This window comes from Grampus griseus, assembly GCF_964374135.1.
Source record: "Grampus griseus genome assembly, chromosome: 1".
NCBI classification, from domain to species: domain Eukaryota; kingdom Metazoa; phylum Chordata; class Mammalia; order Artiodactyla; family Delphinidae; genus Grampus; species Grampus griseus.
Window position 1 is genome coordinate 177,013,558 of NC_139017.1, and position 25,163 is coordinate 177,038,720.

The following is a 25,163-nucleotide window of genomic DNA, read 5'->3' on the forward strand; positions in this document are numbered from 1 at the left end:
AGGCCCAGGATGCAAAGACCTTCGATGAATATTTCCTGAAGGAGTGAAAGGGAAAAGATACCCCACACTTTTGGGGGTGTGTGAGGTGACATGGGGAGGAAATCAAGAAAGGTTTCAGTGAAATGGTGGTTTTTAGAAGGACCCTGGTTGGTTTGGATTTGAAGCGAGGGAGAGTGAGCATAGCAAGTGCAGTAAGAATGACACGGAAATGAGATGGGTCTTTCACCTCCTGGACCTGCTGGGCTCATGCCCCCACACGCTTTACATCTCTGCTCAATTTCACTTTATTAATAAGGCCTTTTCTGACTATCCTGTATAAAGAACTGTAAAAGTTCATCATTTACCACCCCTTTAATTCCTTGACCCTTTTCATCATCTGACCTATTATTTGTTTCTTTTTTTTTTTTTTACCCAAATTAGAATAAAAGTTCCAGTAAGGCAGGAATATTGTTTTTTTTTTTTTTTTTTCCTTCATTGCTTTATCCCCAACACTTAGGGCAGTTCCTGGCTTGCAGTTGGTACTTAATAAATATTTGTTGAATGAATGAATGCATGAGCCAGTGTGTGTGCTAGGAATCATAAGCTATCTTGTCTATATTTTAATAAGGTTTATCGTAGGGCACCCTGAAATATTTTGAAAAGAAGAAACATGTATTGGGATTGTACTGTAGGAATGTTCATCTCTCTGCAGGGTGAAAGAACGATGGTATAGATACTCAAGACAGGGAGTTACAGTAGAGGGGTTTCTAGAAGAAACGGTTTTAGAGATGCGTGTGGGGTTAGGGGAGCACACATGTACAGGGCGGCATTAGCAACAGTGGGGAAGCTAATTCTTCCTGAGTTATCCCTCACTTACTTCAAGTGAGTTGTTTTCCTTGAAGAACGTGTGCATGTTCATGTCAAAACTATATTATGCTAACCTGATCTGCTCTTTTCATGACAGGAGGCTGAACAGTACCCAGGGAGAAATTCGTGTTGGTCCTAGCCATCAGGTAAAGCAAACTTTAGTAGCTTCTTTAATAGGTTTTTATTTCTTATTATTCAACTGGCCCTTTATTCTGTTGAGCAGCAGCTTAGAACTGTTATGCTGTTTGGAATTTTATATAAATGCAGAGATTTATTTTTTTAAGATCACCACATTCATTTAAAAAATTGTGGTAAAATATATGTAATATAGGGGCTTCCTTGGTGGCGCAGTGGTTGAGAGTCTGCCTGCTGATACAGGGGACACGGGTTCGTGCCCCGGTCCGGGAAGATCCCACATGCCGCGGAGCAGCTGGGCCCGTGAGCCATGGCCGCTGAGCCTTCGCGTCCGGAGCCTGTGCTCCGCAATGAGCAGTGAGAGGCCCGCGTACCGCCAAAAAAAAAAAAAAGTGTGTGTGTGTGTGTGTGTGTGTGTGTGTGTATATATATATGTAATATAAAATGCACCATTCTGACCATTTTTAAGTGAATAGTTCAGTGCCCTTAAGTACATTCATATTGTTGTGCAACCATCACTAGCATCCACCTGCAGAACCTTTTCATCTTCCCAGTCTGAAACGCGGTGTCCATTAAACAGTCACTACTCATTATCCTCTCCCCTCATTCCCTTGCAGCCTCCCTTCTACTTTCTGTATCCATGAATTTGACAACTCAGTGGAATGACCCAGTATTTGCCCTTCTGTGTATGGCTTATTTTCTTACCATAATATCTTCAAGGTGCTCCCATATTGTAGCATGTATCAGAATTTAATTTCCTTTTAAGGCTGAATTATTCATTGTATATATGTCTGTTCATCTCTCGATGAACATTTGGTCACTGCCTACTTTCATTGTAACTTTTTTTTTTTTTTTTGCTGTACGCGGGCCTCTCACTGTTGTGGCCTCTCCCATTGCGGAGCACAGGCTCCGGACGCGCAGGCTCAGCAGCCATGGCTCACGGGCCCAGCCGATCCGCGGCATGTGGGATCTTCCCGGACCGGGGTACGAACCCACGTCCCCTGCATCGGCAGGCAGACTCTCAACCACTGTGCCACCAGGGAAGCCCAGCAGTTTCTTAATATTCAGGTGTCTGCTATATCTAGATTTCCCTAAGTGTCTCCCTCCCTCCCTCCCTCCCTCCATCCGTCCACCCATCCCAGGATTAAATCTAGAGGTTTAATCACATTCTAGTTCGGTACCCTGCCCCTGGCAAGAATACTTTTGGGTGGTACTATATAGTCTTATCAGGCACATGTGTGTCTCTTAATGATGGTTTTCAGCCATTGCTTGTTACTTAGATTCACTGTCTAATTGGACCTGTTACTTAGATCTACCCTTTAAAATGCTGATACTCTAATCCTATCATTCCTTCTTTTATTTTTTTTTTATTTTTTTTTTAACATCTTTATTGGGGTATAATTGCTTTACAATGGTGTGTTAGTTTCTGCTTTATAACAAAGTGAATCAGTTATACATATACATATGTTCCCATATCTCTTCCCTCTTGCGTCTCCCTCCCTCCCACCCTCCCTATCCCACCCCTCCAGGCTGTCACAAAGCACCAAGCCAATATCCCTGTGCCATGCGGCTGCTTCCAACTATCTATCTACCTTACTACGTTTGTTAGTGTGTATATGTCCATGACTCTCCATTCCTTCTTTTATTAGCTGACCAACTGTCCCCTTGACAACTTTTGTTTCCCTGAAACACATAGGAAAGGCAGGATAAATGCTTGACTCTTTCCCTCTTTTTACTGGTTGGTTCCCCAACATCTTCCAGTAGTCATCAGTGGATTTAAAATTACTTATCTGGGCTTCCCTGGTGGCACGGTGGTTAAGAATCTGCCTGCCAGTGCAGGGGACACGGGTTTGAACCCTGGTCCGGGAAGATCCCACATGCCGCAGAGCAAGTAAGCCAGTGCGCCACAACTGCTGAGCCTGCGCTCTAGAGCCCACGAGCCACAACTACTGAGCCTGCGTGCCACAACTACTGAAGCCCGTGGGCCTAGAGCCCATGCTCCACAAAAAGAAGCGATGAGAAGCCTGCACACCGAAATGAAGAGTAGCCCCCACTCGCCGCAACTAGAGAAAAGCCTGCACGCAGCAACAAAGACCCAAGGCAGCCATAAATACATAAATAAATTTATTAAAGAAAAAAATAAAAAACTCCCTTTAAAAAAAATTACTTATCTGCTAACCAATTGCTGTTACTCTTACTGATGATTAAATTATCCATTCGTGGGCTAGTAGGCGCCTCTTCCTGCTGTCTTCTGTGTCCTTTTAACTCGACCCCTGTGGTCTTTGGTAGAGTATTTTATCTAGTATGACATGATTTTTTTTGTTTTGTTTGTTTTTTTACTGGAGTATAATTGCTTTACAATGGTGTGTTAGTTTCTGCTGTATAACAAAGTGAATCAGTTATACATATACATATGTTCCCATATCTCTTCCCTCTTGCGTCTCCCTCCCTCCCACCCTCCCTATCCCACCCCTCCAGGCAGTCACAAAGCACCGAGCTGATCTCCCTGTGCTATGCGGCTGCTTCCCACTAGCTATCTACCTTACGTTTGGTAGTGTATATATGTAGTATGACATGATTTTAATGTCTCATTATGTATGTTCCCTGCCCTAGGTCTAGAACTAAATTTTTCTAATGAGTCCTCATTGTTTTCGAGGAAAGTGACATTTTTTGAGTGGCTGCTGCCCAGTCATTATTACTGGGTTAGTTACTGTTTCCAGGCCTCTTCAGGGAACAGATTAGGAAATATGCTTCCCCCCCCCCCCGCTTTTTTAATGATAAAACGTATCGTGGTTTCTTTCTGATGCTTCTAATTCAAATTCAGAACAGGCCTTATATTTAATCCTTATAGATGAAATTTTCTTTCATCCGTATCTGTATCTTTTCCCCATGTCTCAAAACCAAGTTTTAAATGACACCAAAATAATTATTCATTTGCTTCAATCCCATAATACATATATAGCAGCTCAGAATAACAGTACTTGCACTGCTACAAACAATATGATTATTGGAAACAGCTTTATAGATTTTTTTTTTTGGCCTTAGAATATATCCCACTAAGTCTATATAGGCAAATTAGTATGTTTTAAAGTTACCTGAAATGATTCCTAGAGAGGAACAAACACAAAACATAGCTAGGTGGATTTATTTGATTTTGCTTTAGAGTTTTTAAGGGATTGTTGTTCTTTAAACTTAATTTTGTTTTTATAATTATGTAAAATACAAGGCTCCAAATCAAACGTGCAAATGAAGTGTGCTCAGAAAGTTCACCTTCTTGCCCTGTCCCCTCCACGTGCCCCCTCCCTCCCTGATGGATAATTGTTTAGTGTTTTTAATTGAAGGTTTTGATCTATCACTCTTATTTTTATTCCCCCAGCCCCATGTTCTTAGATAGTGGTAGCATAATAAAAACACCTTCACCACCTTTCTTTGACCTTCTGACAGTATCTCCTGTGTTCCCTCCATAGCAATAGGTAGAGCTCCTTCTCGTTTTCTTCTGCCACTTCCTGGGACCCCACTGCATAGGTGGAGCAGTTTATTCTTCCAGCCCCCATTGTTGGGCGTTTGCACTGTTTCCAGTCATTTGCTGTTACAAGTAATAATGTGATGAATAGCTTACGCATAAAGATTTTTATTTTGCCAGCTTATCTTTGGGATATTATATTATCCCCAGAAGGGCGATGGCTGGCTTAGAGGGCACATGTAATTCTTAGGATATTACAGAGTTCCCCTCTGTAGAGATTGTACCATTTTGCTTTCTCGTACTAGCGACTTACATGAGTGCAAACATGCAGCCTTGTGTATTGTCACACTTTGGCATTTATGTCAATCTGATAGATCGGAAATGGTCTCTCGCTGTCATTAATTGGCATGTCTCTTATCAGCAAAGTCGACCATCTTTTCCTATGAGTAAGAGCCATTCTCATTTCCTTTTCTGTAAGCTAATTGTATTTCTAGTCCATTTTTTCTCTAGGGGATTGGTCCTTCCCCACAGCAATAGTATTTTAAATAAATAAATAAAATATTTATTTATTTATTTATTTATTTATTGCTGGCTGGCTGGCAGGCTGGTTGGCTGTGTTGGGTTTTTGTTGCTGCGCGCGGGCTTTCTCTAGTTGCGGCGAGCGGGGGCTATTCTTCGTTGCAGTGCGCAGGCTTCCTATTGCGGTGGCTTCTCGTTGTGGAGCACGGGCTCTAGGCGCGCAGGCTTCAGTAGTTGTGGAGCATGGGCTCAGTAGTTGTGGCTCGCGGGCTCTAGAGCGCAGGCTCAGAAGTTGTGGTGCATGGGATTAGTTGCTCCGCAGCATGTGGGATCTTCCCTGACCAGGGCTCGAACCCCTGTCCCCTGCATTGGCAGGCAGATTCTTAACCCCACTGCACCACCAGGGAAGACCCAGCAATAGTATTTTTTAATTAACAAACAACTATTGGAGAGCTGCTACACCAGCTACTGTACTTGGTGCAGGGGAAACAGCTCAGTACAAATGTCAAAGACCTTTTGATATGAGTAGCTATTGTGTTTTAATTTTATTCCCATGCCATCACTGTTTATTAAGCAGAACTAATTGTGACCCCCACTTAAATGTGAAACATGTCAGTACTGAATTAGGGAAGAGCATCGTTGTTTGGGGGAGGTCAGCACTTGATACACAGCAAGAGGCCTCAGAGGTAGCCTGTGAAGCAGAAATTGCGAACCCGTAGCCTGCCAGCCGCGTGGCCTACTAATACTGTGTTTTGCCACACAGTTGTTTTTAAAACTTGAATAGCCAACATTTAAAACCATGAGCTTTCACATTGAAGTCAAGATTTCTGGACTTTGGAAAAAAACTGGAGGATGTGCAAACAGAGGTTCTCATTCCTGCACAGCAGCATTCCCTAGATGGGGACGCTCTCTCTTCATTTCACCCTGATTCCCTTCACTTCTTGGTACCTAATGCCTGCATGCCCAGTTTGGGAGCCGCTGTCACATGTGGCATTGAGCACTTGAAATGTGGCTAGTCGGAATTGGGATGTAGTGTTCTGTTTACTGTGGACAGTAGAACATTGAAAGTGGAACATGAGGCCCTCGTTTTATTTCCATTGGGTGCACACTCTGCCTGCTTCATTCATTTACAGTTTCTACCTAGGTTCTGTGGACACTGGAGCTTTTAATTTAAAATATTAGACTAATGTGACCTTGTTCGTAATTTGAGAAAATAAGAACATGTGTGTTTTGCAGATGGTTGACTTTTCTTAGGCCTCTGAGTAGTCACAGCACCCATTTACACTTTCTCTGCCCCAGCAGTGGAGGATGAGAAAATGCTGGAGGTGTTTGAATCTCTAGCAGAATTGACTTAGAATCTTGGTTGTTGAGCACTGTTGTTCAAATCCTTCAAAAAAATTGTTAATTGAGGTGTACCTTATGTACAGTGACCTGTTGATATCTTGTGTATACTGTTCAGTCTGCTGTGACAATTCATAGCAAGGCACAGAACATGTGTCATCCCAGAAAGTTCCTTCCTGCCCTTCTCAAGAAGTCCTCTCCTCCTGAAAGCACTGCTCATCTAATTTCCATCACCATCATTTTAGTTCAGCTATGTTTTTTAAATAAATAAGTAAATTAATTAATTAATAATTTATGGCTGTGTTGGGTCTTCATTGCTGTGCGCGGGCTTTCTCTAGTTGTGGGGACTGCACGAGTGGGGACTACTCTTCATAGCGGTCTGCAGGCTTCTCATTGCGGTGGCTTCTCTTGTTGCAGAGCACGGGCTCTAGGGCACGTGGGCTCAGTAGTTGTGGCACATGGGCTTAGTTGCTCTGCGGCATGTAGGATCTTCCCGGACCAGGGCTCGAACCCATGTCCCCTGCGTTGGCAGGCGGATTGTTAACCACTGCGCCACCAGGGAAGTCCCTTCAGCTGTGTTTTTAATGTTACCGTGATGGCTCTTTTGGATGTTCACCCTGACTCATCGATACTGACTCTCTGGAAAGCAGCATTAGTTTAGTAGGGTAGTTCAGTTCTTTTTTTAGCACCTGTCCTTAGGTGAGGTTCCACTATTTGTATATATCTCTTTGTCAACATATTATTATATTGGAAATGTGTGTGGCTCTGCCTTCTTTATCAAGCAGCTCTTATTTCCCGAAACATTTTTTTGTTTTATCATTTCTTTTATTCACACGTGCCCATTTCTTTCTCCCTTTGAGGACCATACTGGCACTGGTTTAATTTGACACTGTTTGCTTCTCCTTAAGTAGAGATCGAGCAGTCCATTGTGAAATCTTCTGTGGTGAAATGATCCTGAAATGTGTGATAGGCCAGCTTCAGTGACTCATGATTTTCCTGTTATTTCAGCGCTGCCAAAAGAAAGAGGCTTAGTAAGCTACTGCATCTGTCCCCAAGGCCTGCCTGCACAGGCAGCTCTCAAGTGTGCCTTGATTGTGACTTGTTCGTCCCTGTCTTACAGGCCAAACTTCCCGATTTGCAACCATTCCCTTCTCCCGATGGTGACACTGTGACCCAACATGAGGAACTGGTCTGGATGCCTGGAGTTAATGACTGTGACCTCCTTATGTACTTGAGGGCAGCAAGGTAAAAGGAATCCACACCATTCTGCTTTGTGAATTGATTAGTGGACAACAAACGTTCTCCTTTCCCCTGAAATTCTATTTATATATTGGGCATTCTGACTTCATGTTTTGTTATACTGTCTGTAATCAGAGCCCTGATCCTTGTTACCAGAGAAACATAGCTTACCATGGTAAAATCACTTTTTTCTCCTCGGTGTTTGCCCCACATTAGATTTTAGAAGTCTTCAGAAGGAAAACATCTTAAGCCATGCATGCAATTATCAACACCTCTTAATACAGCTGAGTAATTGGCTCATTCAGCTTACCTTAAAATCCCTTTACAGGTTTCTTTACCCTGTGGCTGTTCATTGGTACCTAACCTAAACTTCATGTTTTGGGGGCTTACCTATATGAGTACTTGCTAACCTAAAAATGCCGAGACTGCAAAATGAGAAGTTGAAGTCTGTCCCAGACACATCCTAGTGCAGGCAGAGCCTTCCTTTGTCTGCAGGGGTTTCTGGGACTCACTCACTGTAGTGTCAACAACATGCAACAGAAATGCTGAAACAGGGTGGTGATGGGATATTAGCTCTGGCTGTTCTGTGGTCAGCAGTGTAGCTTGGAGGCTGCCGTGGGGATGGAGGCTTCAGGGGAGGGGTGACTACTAAGAGTTCTTTTCACCTCTTTTCCACTTTCAATTTGCTTAGAAGTAGTTGATGTAGAGTATGAAAGGAATGAAGTAAAGTTTCAGCGGATTTAATTTTAGATATTTTCTGGAGAATATATCTGGGTGAACTGCAGAGGAACTTCAAATTTTTTTTTTTAAACAAGAGCAGAAGCAAGGCTGAGGACTCATGCATGTAGTAGTGGAATTTGGTCTGGGCTGAAGATGTGCTCTGGAAACTGAGGGTTGAAATGTCTGTACTGCCGTTTTCCCTTCCCGTCTTCCCAGGAGCATGGCGGCCTTTGCAGGGATGTGTGACGGAGGCTCCACGGAAGATGGCTGCGTTGCGGCCTCGCGGGATGACACCACCCTCAACGCACTGAACACAGTGAGTCCTTTGAAGTTGCCCTGGGTGGGAAGAAAGTTCGTTTTTCTCCTGTGCTGGCATAGGGAATATGTGATGATCATGGAACATGAAGGGGCCTGGCATCTGAGGAGTAAGTACTGTGGTCTGCTGCTGGGATTGAAAGACTGGAGTCGTGGTCCTGGTGGTAGGGCTCCATGGCCTTGGCCAGCGATCCGGCACCTCCAGATTCACCTCCTGATCTGCGTCTGTGCTTCAGGATTGTGGCGAGCCTCTGCTGAGAGCCTCATGCTAGTGGTTAATCTTCACTGAGACCTCACCAAAGCCAAGGACTAGGCAGAGTGGTCTTACTGAATCCTCCCAGCACCATTATTACCACCATGTGGACACAGGAAAGAAGTTGAGAGCAGTTAAGTCACGATCCAAGGTCATACCCTCAAGATGTGAATCCAGAGGTCACGCTTTTCCCCTCAATGTATTCGGAAGGGCTGGAGGATCAGAGAGAAAGCTTGACTTCTTTGAACAGATTTGGTTTTTATAGATTTGGCTTTGGAACCATGTATATATTTCACATGATTATAAAACAAAATTAAGTTTAAAAAAAAAACAATCCTTAAAAAAATCTAAAGTAAAACATAGCACACGAGCGTAATGGTGCTGAGTTGGTTGCGTGACATCCTGCACAGACACTCGTCTGCTTTAATCCTGTGACTCCATAGCAGCTCAGAATAACAAGACTCGAACGGCTACAACAGTAGGATTCCTGAAACCTGCTCACTCTTTTTTGGGGGGCACTCCTTTTTGACCTTGGAGCATATCCTACAGGGCTGTACAGGAAAATTAATGTATCTTAAAGTTCCTTGAAATAACTCCTCTTCTGGGTGTTTACTAATGTGAAATGATCAGATCTGAAGTAATGATGAATTTTTATGGATCTCTGATCCGTTAGTAGTCTGCAGGGTTATGTATACTTACATAGGGTATTGAGCATGAGGCTGAGCAGCTCTTCTGACGGTTCACTAAGTATAATGTGAGCGCCCTTTTTGTCTGTCTTTTTCTTGAGAGGTCACTGTAGTTGGAAGGGACTTTCAAAATCATCTCTTCCCATCTCTAGATAGATAAGAATACGAGGCGTAGAAAGACCACATGACTTGTTTGAATGCCAGCAATGCAGAAAATTGATAACAGATCCCAATTTAGGGATCTTTCTTGCTTTCAGGGAAACATGTAGATATCTGAATGACATAGTTGATTTTTATTCCTGGTCTAGTTGTGTTTCTTGAGTATCACATAACGTTGTAATAGTCTCATATGTTGGAGGTTGATTCATCTTGCTGCCATGTTCTAAATAAGTGAATGATTTTTCATATTCCCATTTACTTTCTCACCTATTTGATGCTTTGAATTTTTGTTGTTATAAGGAATCCTTATTCTGAACATATAGTGATAGAGCCAGAAGGGCTTTGAGATTATTTGAGATTATTTTTACAGATGAGAAAACTGAGACCCAGAGATTGATGATACTGCAAACAGTGGCTATGGCAGATGTATGTCTGTGAATTCAGAATACCCTAAAAAATGTGTGTATATTTAAAGTAACTCTTTGATATGAGTTTGTTTTCTGTTGGGTTTTTGTATAAAAGCTTTATGAAAAAAATTCTCCTTTCATGACTCTGCTGATCAGTTGAATTTTGAATAACAAAGATGTTGCCATATTTAATTAAATGTCTGTTTTTGGCACTTTCCTGAATTTATCTAATTTATTCTTATTCCAGCCCCTCTAAGGATTCTGTGGAACATACTTCTGTACAGAAATAATTCGGGTTATTTTTGCCTGTGATCCTTTGTAGCAAGTTCCTTCTGAAGTTTTCTTCAGCATTGCCAGAGGGTTTTGGCTTTATGGGTTTTTGTTTCTGAGAAGGTACCTTCTCATCATTTGAAAGTCTTCCTGCCTAGGTGAGCCCAAGATGGCTCAGGTGTCGGGTTATGCAGTACAAGTGCATTTAGCCATCAAAAGACTGCGTTGTGTGCTCATTTTGTGATGAAAAGAAACTTCTAGTGGCTGTTTTAATTTTTAAACTTCATTGTTGTACTGGCTCACAGAAACTGTAGGCTCTTTCTTTAATGAGAAGTGGAGTGATTGGAAAAATCTTGAGAGAAGTTAATGTTTATTTTGACTTCCTTGGAGTAAGGGGGTTTTGAATTACGTTAAGTAATAAAAAGATAAATGCATTGTCACGTGAGAAGTATTTGTTGTTTCTTAGAGTGTAGCATAGAGTCAAAACAAGGTTAGGCATTTATCAGCTTAGGAAATAGACACAGGTTTATTCTGTTTCCCAGTACAATGTGGAAATTTAAAGTATACGGAGTCTGCAGTACGGCTACATTAGAGTATGTTTAATATCCCAGTAGGACTATTCGAATTAAAATGCATTTAAATAAATAGTTTAATGTTTAAAACTGTAGTCACTAATAAAACATTTTTAAACTGTTAGTTCTTTTTGACAACTGTATGTACCTGTTTTAAAATATAAGGTCTTCAGGATTACTTGTTTTGACTTTTTTCTTCATTATTTGCAAATGAGAGTTTTAGTGTGTATTTAAAAAAACTTATTGGGGCGTAATTTCTGTATAATAAATTGCTCTGATTTAAAGTATACAATTTGATGAGCTTTTGTAGATGTGTGTGCCAATGAAACTACTACAGTGTTCAAAATAGAAATCATTTCCAGCATCTGCAAAAGTTGCCTCATGCCCTTTTATAATCCTTTGCTGCTTCCAGTCTCAGATAACCACTGATATGTTTTCTCTCATTATAGATTAGTTGCATTTTCTAGAATGTTGCGTGAATAGAATAATTTTGTATGTAATACTTGGGGTCTGGATTCTTTCAGCATAGTAATATTACAGTAGATTTATGTTACATTATCAATAGCGCATTCCTTTTTATTGCTGAGCAGTATTCCAGTGTATGGATATTCATAATATTTTATCCATTCACCTGGTGATGGACATTTTTTTTTTCCAAGCTTTTGGCCATTATGAACCTTGTTATGCAAGCCTTTCTGTAGAACATATATTTTCATTTCTCTTGAGTAAATACCTAGTAGTGAAGTTGCAGGAATGTATATATGCAGGTAGCTTTTTAAGAAACTGTCGAACAGGTTTCCACAGTGGCTGTACCATTTTACATTCCCATCAGTAGTGTGTTAGAATTTCAGTTCTTCAACATCCTCCATGAGACTTGATGTTTTCGATCTTTAAAATTTTTAGCCATTCTAATGGATGTGGAGTGATATGTCATTGAGGTTTTCATTTAAATTTCCTGACTGTTGGTAATGTTGAGCATCTTTTCATGTCTTAAAGCCCATTTGTATATCTTCTTTTGTGAAGTAACTTTTGCCTAATTTAAAAAATTGAATTATTTGGCCTTTAGTATGATTTATTTGTAAGAATTTATACTGCAAATACAAGTGCCTTGATACATGTATTGTAAATATTTTCTCCCATACTATGACTTTTTTTTTCTTTATAATGGTGTGTTTCTAAGAGTAAAATAACTTAATTTTGCTGAAGTCTGATGTATCTTTTTCCTTTTATGAAAGTTTCTTTGATCATCCCATGATTACAAAGATTGTTTCTATGCTTTCTTCTTGAAGTTTTAGTTCTTACATTGAGACCTGTTGTTCATTTCAAATTAATTTTGCATGTGATGCAAGGTAGACGTGAAAGTTCATTCTTTCCTACACAGATGCCAGCTGTTGGAGCCACATTTGTTGAAAATAGTCTTTTCTCATTGAATTGCCTTGATGCCTTTATTGAACAAGCACTGATTGTATATGTTTGGTTTTTTTTTTAATATTCTATTATGTTTAACTGATCTAATATTGTATCTATTTTTTTTTTTACCAGTACTTAAGTATTTTGAATACTATAGCTTTATAGGAACTCAGATGATATAAGTCTTTCTATTTTGTACTTGTTTTCAAGGTTGCTTTGGCTCTTTTAGGTCATTTGCATTTCCATATAAATTTCAAAATCAGCTTGTCAGTTTCTATTTTAAAAAAGGCTTTGATGGAATTTTGATTGAGATTGCATTGAATCTGTGGATCTATTTAGGAAGACCTGACATCTTAACAATCTGAATCTTCGAATCCATGAACACGATATAGTATCTCTCCCTTTTTAAAAAAGGTTTCTTTAATTTTTTTGAGTAAGACTTTGCAGTTTTCACTGTACAAGTTTTGTACATATTTTGTAAAATTTATCCCTTAAGTAATTATTGTTTGAAGATTCTATTGTTAATAAAATAGTATTTTTAAATTTCATTGTCTACATGTTCATTGTTAGGATAGATGTACAATCAGTTTTTATGACTTTACCTTGCACTATTTTATACAAAGAATACATGGTCAACACTAGTAGCTTTGTGGTTGGTTCCTTAGGATTTTCTGTGTGCACGGTCATGTCATCTGCAAATAAAGATAGCTTTACCTCTTTCTGATTTATGTGTTTTATTTCTCTTCTGTGCTTTCTTGCACTTGCTTGAACCTCCAGTACAGTACTGAATAGAAATGATGAGAACGGACATCTTTGCTTCCTTTCTCATCTTAAGGAAAAAACATTCAGTCGTTCAGTGTTAAGTACAATGTAGGATTTTTGTTGTTGTTTAATCAAGCCGAGAATGTTCCCTTTTATTTCTAAGTTTGTTGAGGTTTTTACCATGAATAGCCATTGAATTTTGTCAGATGCTGTTTTTTTTCTTTTGTATCTAATGAAATGATCATATGGTTGTTATATACTTTATTTGTTAGTATGGTGAATTATATTTATTCATTTCAGATGTTAAACCAACTGTGCATTCCTAGATTAAATCCTGCTTGGGCATTCTGTACTATTGGATTCAGTTTGCTATTATTTTGTTAAAAACTTTTACATTTGTGTTCATGAGGGATAGTGAGCTGTAGTCTTCTTTCTTTGTAATATCTTTTTCTGGTTTTGATATCAGAGTAATACTCACTTCAGAAATTAGTTGGGAACTATTTCCTCCTACTCTGTTTTTCTCTTATAAAGCATTGATCTTTTTTCTTTGTTAAATGTTTGATAGAATTGACAGTGAAGCCGTCTGGGACTAAATTTTTTTTTAATGGAAACTTAACGATTGTTACTGAAACCAGGTTCGTACTGCTCACCACACAACAGGCCAATAAATCGAGAGAGGAATAGTGACTTTATTCCGGAAGGTGGCAGACCAAGAAGATGCGGACTGTGTCCCAGAGAACCGCCTCACCTGAGTTAGAATTCAGGCTTCTTTTATACCAAAAGGGAGGGGGGTGGCTGCTTGTTGCAGACTTCCTGGTGCCAGAATCCTTTGTTCTTGCAGCTGTCCCACATAGATCTCGTCACAATGTTCTTATAAGCCTCCAACAATACAGTTGTCATTTTCTGTTCTGAAACTTTTTACCTCTATATGAGTGGGAAAATGTTATACCTTTAAGGGTCAGAGCCTTGAGAATGGGCTATCATATATATTTCAGGCCGTAGGCAACATTCTTTTACAAAGGTGAAGAGCCAGCATGACTCAGCATAGGTAACAGAGCCCAAGTGTTAAGAGCTAAAGGTATAGGTCTGATATGGAGTCAGGTTTGTTCTTCTCTGTTACAAAAGTACGGATAGACATAGGCCTATTCAGATTTTATATTTTGTTTTGTGTCACTAGTAATCTGTTGATCTCTAAATGTTTTATTTCATCTGGGATATCAAATTTGTTGGTATAAATTACGAATTATTTCTGTAGTATCTTTTTTTTTTTTGCGGTACATGGGCCTCTCACTGTTGTGGCCTCTCCCGTTGCGGAGCACAGGCTCCGGACGCGCAGGCTCAGCGGCCATGGCTCACGGGCCCAGCCGCTCCGTGGCATCTTCCCGGACCGGGGCACGAACCCGTGTCCCGTGCATTGGCAGGCGGACTCTCAACCACTGCACCACCAGGGAAGCCCTGTAGTATCTTTTTAATGTCTATAGGAATCTGTAATTTTGACTTTGAATTCTTAATATTGCTAATTTGTTTCCTCTTAATCATGCTAAAATAGAAGGTTATCAATATTATTGATCTTTTCAGATAGGTAGCATTTGGTTTCATTGATTTTTCTCTGTCTGATCTCCCAATCTTATTTTTATTATTTCTTTTCTACTTATTTTGGGTTAATTTGATTACTTTTCCCCCTAGCTTCCTAAAATGGGATCTTAGATAACTGATTTTATCACAGATTCTAATTTGTAATTAGAATGGAACATTCTGTTACCATTTTGTTAAAAATTTTATGTGTGATTTCTTCTTTTACCCATGGATTGTTTGGAATTAAATTGTTTAATCACCAGGGACTTGGGATTTCTCTCTCCCCGCCACCCCTCTCTCCCTGCCACCCCTCTCTCCCCACCCTCTCTCTCCCCCCCACCTCCTTCCCACCCCGCTTTTGGAATGTTATTGATTTCTAATTTAGCTCTGCTGTGGTCAGAGTAGCAGTAAGATTTCAATCTTTTGAAATCTGAGACTTGTTTCTTGGCTCAGCGTGTGATTTACCTTGGTGAATGTTCCATATACAATCGTAATGAACTTATGTTCTGCAGTTGTTAGGTGTACTGTTTTATTATTGTCAGTTTCTTTGAGGTGGTTTATATTATCATTCAGATCTTCTCTGTCCTATCTAGTTGTATTGTCAGTTACTCAGAAAGGTGTGTTAAAGTCTTGTGAATTTGGTTATTTCTCCTTTTAATTCTGTTAGTTTTTGCTTCATATGTATGGAAATTGTGTCTTTATCTTTCTCACTGTAGTGACCCTTTAACATTTTTGGTGTAACCCTTTTTGTGTCTAGTAGTACTCTTTTGTCATGAACTCAGTTTTGTCTAAAATTAGTACAGCTACTCTGGCTTTCTTATGCCTGTTGTCTGCATGTGGTATATCTTCTTCCAGCTTCTTACTTTGAATCCTGATTTTTACTTTTATTTAAAGTACCTCTCTTGTGTACTTTAAGCTTTTCAGTTGTTTCTTGCTTTTTTATCCAGTCTTTTGCCTACAAAAGGTAGGCAATCTCTACCTTTTGTTTGGAGTGTTTAGTCCATTTTAATGTAGTGCAGATGATTCTCAGGTTGTATAAAACTTGAGCTACATACAGTTTTAATAGCAGAGCTGTCATTGGAGAATCACAGAAGTAGTTAATATATAAATATCTTACTTTCATGGCCACATGATGATACTTTTGATTCAGCAGTAGACTTGCAGACTAGTTAGGTAAACAGTTCTTTGTGTACTCATTCATGTTAAAATGTATTTCTTATCTTTTTACTTCTTACATAAAAAACAGTTTTATACTGATAGAGAGGAAGAAGATGTAATAAACGTGTTGGCCTCTCTTATTGCAAGAGGAGGGTATTCTTTTTTTTTTTTTTTTTTTTTTGCAGTACGCGGGTCTCTCACTGCTGTGGTCTCTCCCGTTGCGGAGCACAGGCTCCAGACGTGCAAGCTCAGCGGCCATGGCTCACGGGCCCAGCCGCTCCGCGGCATGTGGGATCTTCCCGGACTGGGGCACAAACCCACCTGCATTGGCAGGTGGACTCTCAACCACTGCGCCACCAGGGAAGCCCCAAGAGGAGGGTATTCTTAGTAACCACAGGCCTACTCCTTAATGTGCGTCAGCAAAGATAGTTTTATTATATTTTACTATTTTAAATTGTGAATACCTGTGAATGCAAAATTGTTTTATTCATAAATTTATGGTATACATATATTAAATAACATATTAAAATATGACAAAGCAATGGTGCGATCTCTGGAATATCTTACATAGAAATGTTTCTGTGTGTGCTGTACCAGGTATATGCTTCTCCAAATGAAATTTTAATTAGGCTTATTGTACACGTTTAGCATATATGTAAATTTTAAGCATAATTGCTATGTAACATATAAATGGCCCATATTATTCTAATGGAATTTATTCAGCCATCTTTAAAGGCGTACATTTATTTGGCCTTTTATAAATTAGACCTTTATATTTATGCTTGGAAACGGCCCCACAGCCCTTTAGTTTGAGACTAGGGTTTTCTGGAAAATATCATGCTGACTTATTTTTCCTAAATTGGTACTGGATTTTATTATTTGAGCTCAGGTATCTTTCCCATTTTCTAAATAAAGTTCAAATTCTTTGACTTCTCTTTCTCAGAAACTTATTTGCATTCTTATGTTTACCTTCTCTTGCTAACACTAAACATATACATTTTCACTATGTATAAGTAAAATTTATAATCATGCAGCAAAGATTTTCACCTTTGCCTGGACAGTTTTGTTCCCTGAAATATAGATGGCTGTTAGACGTTTGGATTAATTCAAGAGAGTGTATATGTGTTTGCTTACTTATTTATGCACACCCACATCTCCTTCAACAAAGGATGAAAGGCCTCCAGTAGCTTAATCGTTAGTTTTTATCTCTGATCTATAAATATCACTATTTGTTAACCACTGAGTATTAATCATCTTTGTTTTCTGCGCTATAGCCGATGCCTGGTACAGGGTAGAGAGGACTAAATATTTGTTGAATTGATGGAATACATAAATCGGGTCCAAGTCCACATCACATTTGATCACGCAGAACCTGTTGTTGTAGAGTTGGCGTAGCAGAGTATGCAGATAAGCCTGCTCTAAGGATCATTTTCATCTTCCTCTCTTTCATTCTAAAAAATTAAGTCTATAGAATTTCTGTCAGAGATCTTCTATTTGTTCCTTGTAAATGGACTTCACTAAAGCATCTGGCCCTGGATTAGCTTTGCAGTGCTTCGGACTTTAATGAATGTTGAGTCTGTTCCAGCTCCCAAATAAGACATTGCCAGGAGGCCCTTTTTTAATACTTTGCCTAAGGTATATGATCAGGATTCTTCTGAAATTCATTCCACACTCACACCCTTTGCTTAAATTCTTCTCTTTTTACTATTTCTCCATTAGATTAGTCCCCATTAATTGGTTGTAGGGTGGTGGTTTTTTTATCTCAGGATTTTGGTTGGAAAGAGTAATAGTTGATAGTGCTATATGATTTCTTTTGATGGAAATCCAGTAATTACAAGAACACCTTATTTAAATCAGTCTTGACAAGCACCTTTGCTAGGGTTTTATTTATGTTGTAACAGGATATTGGACTCTACCTCATATTATATTCTTAATGATAGTAGAAGTGAAATTGCTGAAAGAGACCACGTAGTGAAGTTTTCTGGTGTAACCATGACCTTTTCAACTGATTATCAGCATAATAATAGACAAATTTGAGTTTTTATTTATTGTGCTTTGACCAATTAGAAATATTTTGAACTTTTGTTCTGAAAATTTTTTGTTTTAGAAATTTACCCATGTGGTTCCCTTTGGGCTGAGAACTTCAGACATTCACTTCTGTTCAAAAGTTACACGAAACAACACTTCTCACACAAATTATATGACTTAATTCATTTTATCTTGTTTGAAGATAACTTTTTTTTTTTTTTTTTTTGCGGTACGCGGGCCTCTCACTGTTGTGGCCTCTCCTGTTGCGGAGCACAGGCTCGGGACGCGCAGGCTCAGCGGCCATGGCTCACGGGCCCAGCCACTTCGCGGCATGTGGGATCTTCCCGGACCGGGGCACGAACCCATGTCCCCTGCATCGGCAGGCGGACTCTCAGCCAGTGCGCCACCAGGGAAGCCCTGAAGATGACTTTTTAAATTTAATACTTTCATATTTTATTCCTTTTTAGAGAATCTGTAGCTTTTACTTAAAGTTGACTTTATGCCTCTGTTCTTTCCCCTAAATATAACAGAGAGCATTATCAAAGGTTCTCAGGGGTGGGTGAGGAGATAAAGGCCACTTACATTATCAGCCTCTGGGAATGGCATCTTCATTACTTATTGTAGTAGTGATTTTATTTTTGATAATTTTTTTAACACAGAAGTCTGGCTGTAAGTTCTTCTGGTCTGTTGTGTTCCTGATTCAGCTCATCACAATTGTGGCCCCACTTTGCTTTTCAGTGTGAACCACTCACAAGTTTCGTTAGCCATTTCTTTCTTTTATCTCTTTTTAATATAATAGTTTTATTGAAATATAATTCATGTACTATATATTTCACATATTTAAAGTGTACAATTTAATGGCTTTCAGTATATTCAGATTTGTGTTAACTACCACCATGATCAATTTTTGAACATTTCACCCCCCAAGGAAACCTGTGCTCATTAGTCACTCCCCATCTCTCCTCACCCCACCCAGGCAGCCATTACTATATTATTATTATATTCTGCCTTCCATGTCTTATGGATTCCCCTGTTGTGAACATTTCATTTAAGTGGAATTGTGCAATATGTGGTCTTTTGTAACTGGTTTCTTTCACTGAGGGTAATGTTTCCAACTTTAATCCATGGTGTAGTTTTTATGTGTGTGTGTGTGTGTGTGTGTGTGTGTGTGTGTGTGTGTAACCATTTTTATGTATAACCATTTTATTTCTCTTCCTGGTCAGCTCTGTCTATCTGTATGTCTTAAAATGCGACACCTGCACTAAAGCAACACTTGTCAGATTTGATCAGCATATGGTGTCAAGGAGTTAACTTCAGTTGTCCCAAAAGCTCACCTCAGTGCAGTCCAAGCCTTCATGAATGTGCACATCACATTCATTTTTTTCTTGTGTTTTGTCTTTGTCCTGTTTTGTTTCATTTTTCTTCGCATTTTTGCCTTTCCTAAGCCATTTATCTCCCGCTCTCGGCTTTTTGACTGAATTTTCAGCCAGGCAGGGGACTTTAAATTTATCACTGTTATTTTCATTTTATTAGGTATCAACTATTGGTCAGTTGCCTGATGTCATTAATAACAACAATATTAATAATCGTAACACAATTTAAATGTATTTGTTGGTTGAGTGCTTATATGTTGGGCAAAAGTTTAAGTGCTTTTTATGAATGAATTTATTTCATCTTTATAACAGTTCTGTGAGAAAAGTACGGTTATCACCTGCAGATTAATAGCCGCACTCTGTCATATTTATATACACATAATAATTCAAACTTGAGGGTGGTCTAGAATTGAGGCCAGTGCCTTACAACAGTCCCCTTGAAATGTCCATTGAATCTGCAGTTTGGGGGACTTGCCATTCAGCAAGTTAAAAGCCCTTCATGCTGCAGCCGGGCTGTGTACCTCCATCCTTCCTCCTAGGCTCTCAGCAGCGGCGGATGAGTGATTCAGCTTTTACTTCTGTTTGGCAGAAGGTAGAAAGTTCCTTTGCTAATTTAAGGAATTTCTTTCTCATAAGAGTTTTTTCCAAGCTAAATACTGGTAAAATATTTTGAGGTTTACATGGTGTTTTGAAAACTGTCTACTTAACATCAATCAGTTGGAATTTTAACATCTGTGAATCTATATTAAGCATTAATGCTAACGTAATAAGTATTTAGCAAGTCGGGATAAAAGCCCTTAGCCTTTTTACATCGAAGAAGAGGCTTTAATAAAATCATTCATTCATTTGTTCAGTAATAAACGTGACGGAGTCCCTGCTCTTTGCAAAACCCTAATGGGAGCGCATTGCTGAAGGTGTTGAAATCTAAGTAAGTGTTGAAATCTTAGAACAACGTGGGCCCGTGAGTTTTGAAAAGGCTCACATGTGAGCAAAACTTCTTAAATGCACTGTAGAATATTAAAATTTATATTTGTCCTAGTATGTGTGTTTCTTATACTAGTTTGAAGTATACTTCAGAATACTTTTTTTTTTTTATAGCTCTCCTAGATAAATTTTTTTACCCCCAAAGTTTGAAGGTCGGTGTATTAGTTTCCTGTGGCTGCTGTAACAAATTACCACAAACTTGGCGACTTAAAACAACAGGTTTTATTCTTTCCTAGTTCTGGAGGCCAGACGTTAGAAACCAACATGTCAGTGGGGCCATGTTCCCTCTATCTCCACAGGGGGAGAATCATTCTTTGCCTCTTTCAGCACTGAGTAGCTCTCCTCGCTCTCCTCCTTTATGGCCACATCTTTCTCTGCTTGTCTTCCCATTGCCATCTTCTCTTTGTGTCTGTGTCTTCTCTGTTCCGTGTTTCCCACTGCCTCTCTTTCATAAGGATGCTGGTCACTGGGTATAGGGCCCGCCTGGGTCATCTAGAATTGTCTCCTCATCTTAAAATCCTTAACTTAATCACCATCACATCTGTAAAGACCCTTTTTTCAAATACGGTCACAATCACATGTTCCAGGGATTTGATGTGGATATCTTCTGGTGGTCATTTTGTAGCCTGCCACAGTTGGATTTTACTGTTACACAAAATGTTACTGAAATAAATTATAGTACTTATTTTTAATTTTTTGTAATAGTTTATTTTTACTTCCTTTCCTTTTCTATCACAATTTATTTAGATTGTGGACTTTATAATATTGAGAGTATAAAAATATTCTAGTAGTGACTGTGATATTTCTGTAACATTTGAGGACATTTGATTTATAAAATACTGTCATATTTGTATTGGCATAAAGTATAGTGTATTTGGCTTTCTTGGTACAAAGAACATTTATTTAAATAACAGAATTGTCATGTATAACCACCATATTGACTGATTTATTCTGACCTGTCAGGTTGCTGAGTATTTCTTCCTTGGCTCCGCCCTAGATGGACCCAGCCTGCCCCAGTCGAGTCAGAGGGCACCTGCCCCTCAGGGCCCCTCGGGGGCAAGGTCTCCTGCTGCTTGTAGGTCCGATCTCTGAGGTGGCCTGGGGTCAGCCCTGGCTACCTTTGAAGCTATTGCTCTTTTAAGTCTCTGCCGTCTGTTCTATTTCCTGTCTTGCAGCGCTGCCCCGACCAGCTCTCTTCTCCAGGAGACGGATTATTCCCCCATAGCCGGTCACTTTCTGGGCTGCTTATTAAATCACTACACCGACTGCCCACCCTTGCCCTTCTTGCTGCCCTGTCTGTTGCTTGGCCCGCCTTCTCCCTGCCCATAGTATTGGTTGGGTGGTGTATTCCAGCTTACTCAAGTGCTTTGAATTACTACTTATTCAGGGATTTTGGGGAAAGTTGGCTCTTAACTTTCCTCCATTCTGCACCCCCGCCCATGTCACGAATGAGGTGTAAGTTTTCATGTGTCTCAAATCAAGTCTACCTTTACTTGATGCCTCCGAGTCGTCATTATTGGTGGCCATCACACAAAATCGTGTGCGACTGTGGAGAGTTTCAGGTCTTTGGTTTGCATAATGTTGGGTTGGCCAAAACGTTCATTTGGTTTTTTCCGTAAGATGACTCTAGTAGCACTTAGTTGTCTTTAACTTCATTCAAAACAATTTTGTTAGATCGTATGTGATAGCTGTCATATTAGTGTGCATTTAAAGAAAGACTTATCAAAATTGGTGAATTTTTGTGTAGCCATTTTAATATTGAAGATGGAAGAAAACAACATTTTTGGCATATTATTCTTTATTATTTCAAGAAAGGTAAAAAACGCAAACCAAACGCAAAAAATGATTTGTGCAGTGTATGGAGAAGGTGCTGTGACTGATCGAACGTGTCAAAAGTGGTTTGCAAAGTTTCGTGCTGGAGATTTCTTGCTGGACGATACCCAGTGGTCAGGTAGACCAGTTGAAGTTGATAGCGATCAAATCAAGACGTTAATTGAGAATAATCAATGTTCTGCAACGTGGGAGATAGCCGACATACTCAAAATCAAGCGTTGAACGTCATTTGCACCAGCTTGATTATGTTCATCACTTTGATGTTTGGGTTCCACGTAAGTTAAGCGAGAAAAACCTTCTTGACCGTATTTCCGCATGCCATTCTCTACCTAAATGTAATGAAAATGTTCCGTTTTTAAAACAAATTGTGATGGGCAATGAAAAGTGGATACTGTGCAGTAATGTGGAATGGAAGAGATTGTGGGGCAAGTAAAATGAACCACCACCACCAACCACACCAAAGGCTGGTCTTCATGCAAAGAAGGTGATGTGTATATGGTGGGATTAGAAGGGAGTCCTCTATTACGAGCTCCTTCCAGAAAACCAAACGATTAATTCCAACAAGTCTTGCTCCCAGCTAGACCAACTGAAAGCAGCACTTGACGAAAGCTTCCAGAATTAGTCAACGGAAAACACATACTCTTCCATCAGGATAACACAAGACCTTGTGTTTCTTTGATGACCAGACAAAAACTGTTACACCTGGGCTGGGAAGTTCGGATTCATCCGCCGTATTCACCGGACATTGCACCTTCGGATTTCCACTTATTCCGGTCTTTACAAAAAATGTCAGTTCCCTGCAAGACTGTAAAAGGCACCTGGAACACTTCTTTGCTCAAAAAGATAAAACGTCTTGGGAAGATGGAATTATGAAGTTGCCTGAAAAATGACAGAAGGTAGTGGAACAGAAGGGTGAATATGTTGTTCAATAAAGTTCTTGGTGAAAAAGGAAAATGTGTCTTTTATGTGTACTTAAAAACCAAAGGCACTTTTTGGCCAACCCAGTAGTTTGCCAAGTTTTGGAGTCTTCTACAGCGAGGCTCTCTTGCGCCACTGCTCTGTGGTAAAATCACACAGTCTCTCTCATTTGTTCTTTCAGACCTGTTGTTTGACTGGGAAATCCAGAACTGTGAGGAAGCCAGACAGCTAAGGTTCAGGGTGAGGGCTTCGAGGTTCTCCAGGGACATTGCTGGAGGGGTACTACTGTGGTTGCCCAGAGCCTTTTTGCTTATTTTTTAGTCACTAGCTTTGTTCTTTTTTTTTTTTTTTTTTTTTTGCGGTACGCGGGCCTCTCACTGTTGTGGCCTCTCCCGCTGCGGAGCACAGGCTCCAGACACACAGGCTCAGCGGCCATGGCTCATGGGCCCAGCCGCTCCGTGGCATGTGGGATCCTCCCAGACCAGGGCACGAACCCGTGTCCCCCGCATCGGCAGGCGGACTCTCAACCACTGCGCCACCAGGGAAGCCCTAGCTTTGTTCTTTGAGGTTTCTAGATAAAAGAGCAGTCACTCAGAAATTTTCCCAACTCAGTAATCTCACATGCTTTGGTGTATGCCTCTTTGATTTTCTTTGTTCCATTACTTTATCGTTGCAACCAAAAAAAGCATATGTGTGCTATTGTTTACACAGCCTTAAAATTACTCTTCAAAAATCACCAAGGTTAAGGTTGTTGAGCCCCGTGGATTGGAAGCAGTCATTTCTGCACCTAAATTCTACTGAGTAGGTATTAAAGCACTTTCTGTAAATGTTTTTCCCTTAATACTGATGCAACTGATCTTGAGGTTGTTTTTGTTTATTTATTTAAAAAAAAAATGAACTGTTTGAAGGAATCTGGTTAAAATTGACCCATAGCTGACCTTTCACATGTACTTTTTTTTTTTTGGCGGTACGCGGGCCTCTCACTGTTGTGGCCTCTCCCGTTGCGGAGCACAGGCTCCGGACGCGCAGGCTCAGTGGTCACGGCTCACGGGCCCAGTCGCTCCGCGACATGTGGGATCTTCCGGGACCGGGGCACGAACCCGTGTCCCCTGCATCGGCAGGCAGACTCTCAACCACTGCGCCACCAGGGAAGCCCTGTACTTTCTAGTTCAGTTTAGCATTTATGAATGGGTTCACTAATACCTACGTGAGAGGGATAGAACAGTGTTTTTTCTGTCACCCTCTAGGTTAGAGCCTTACTTATTGTTTTTCTGTTTTCAAGGCTGTGAAGATTCTAGAAGTAAGTGAAAAAAAAGTTTTAATTTCCACTGTGGCCCTGAACAGTTCTACTTGTGAGCTGAAACAGGTCTTTCTAAACTGACAAATAATTATGATTCCTGAATCTGCCAGTAGTTTTCTCGTTGTGGCCAGAGTTACACTCATTCTGTATCATGAAGCAGAATCTTGTCATTAGTGGATTTGTCTGCTGAGTCCTAAGGAGTCAACCTCCCTTCAGATACACTGGGCTGGCAGCTTAGACCCACGGCAGCCTGGGGTTCTTTATGTGCGGTGCCTGGACTCACACACAAAAAGCAGGAGGAAAGATTTTGTTTCTGAGAAGCGAGGTTATATACATGTTAACTGTGTAGATGATTAACTATGCATAATGTCATTTAAAGACCTGTGGCATAAACTATTGCAGCTTTCACAGAGGCCTGAAAATTAACACCAACCTTAATCCCTAAGGTGCAAGTGAAGCCTCTGCAGCAGCTAGTCAGTGTTTGGCCTGGACAGTTTGGCTATATTGTTCAGTGGCTATATTGTTTGTTTATTTTTCTAAAGGACTGTATAATATTCTTTACATTTATTTGTTTTTTAAGACTATTTAGAATTTCACCTTTAAGAAACGTCTATAAAGAGAAAGAATGTTAAAAACTGGGAAGTTCCAAAAAAGACCTTCTTCAGCCCCTCTGTTACAGATGAAGAATCCAGGGGCCACAGTGCTACACAGAGCAGGGGCCTCCAGGTCCTTTGCCCAGGCTGCTGCTCCTCCAGTGCAGCCTGGTAACTTGCTCCTGAGATTCGCAACAGTCACCAGGTTCTCTGTTATTTCCCTTCTGAATCCTGTCTGTCATCCTGTGTTGTAAGTACTGGAGAGTAAAGTTCATTCCTGTGGCGCTCGAAAGCTGATTCACTT

The 25,163-nt window shown here is 40.1% G+C and overlaps 1 protein-coding gene across 5 annotated transcripts in view; it reads left to right on the forward strand.

The window, feature by feature from the left end:
* Window positions 1-25,163, forward strand: part of RERE (arginine-glutamic acid dipeptide repeats) — a 262,460-nt gene that overhangs the window by 130,732 nt on the left and 106,565 nt on the right. For all 5 annotated transcript variants that reach the window (XM_082653708.1, XM_082653709.1, XM_082653710.1 and 2 more), the window contains 3 exons: window positions 944-992; window positions 7,425-7,549; window positions 8,480-8,579. In XM_082653708.1, coding sequence (XP_082509834.1) covers window positions 944-992; window positions 7,425-7,549; window positions 8,480-8,579 — 274 coding nt within the window. The remainder of the gene's footprint in view (window positions 1-943; window positions 993-7,424; window positions 7,550-8,479; window positions 8,580-25,163) is intronic.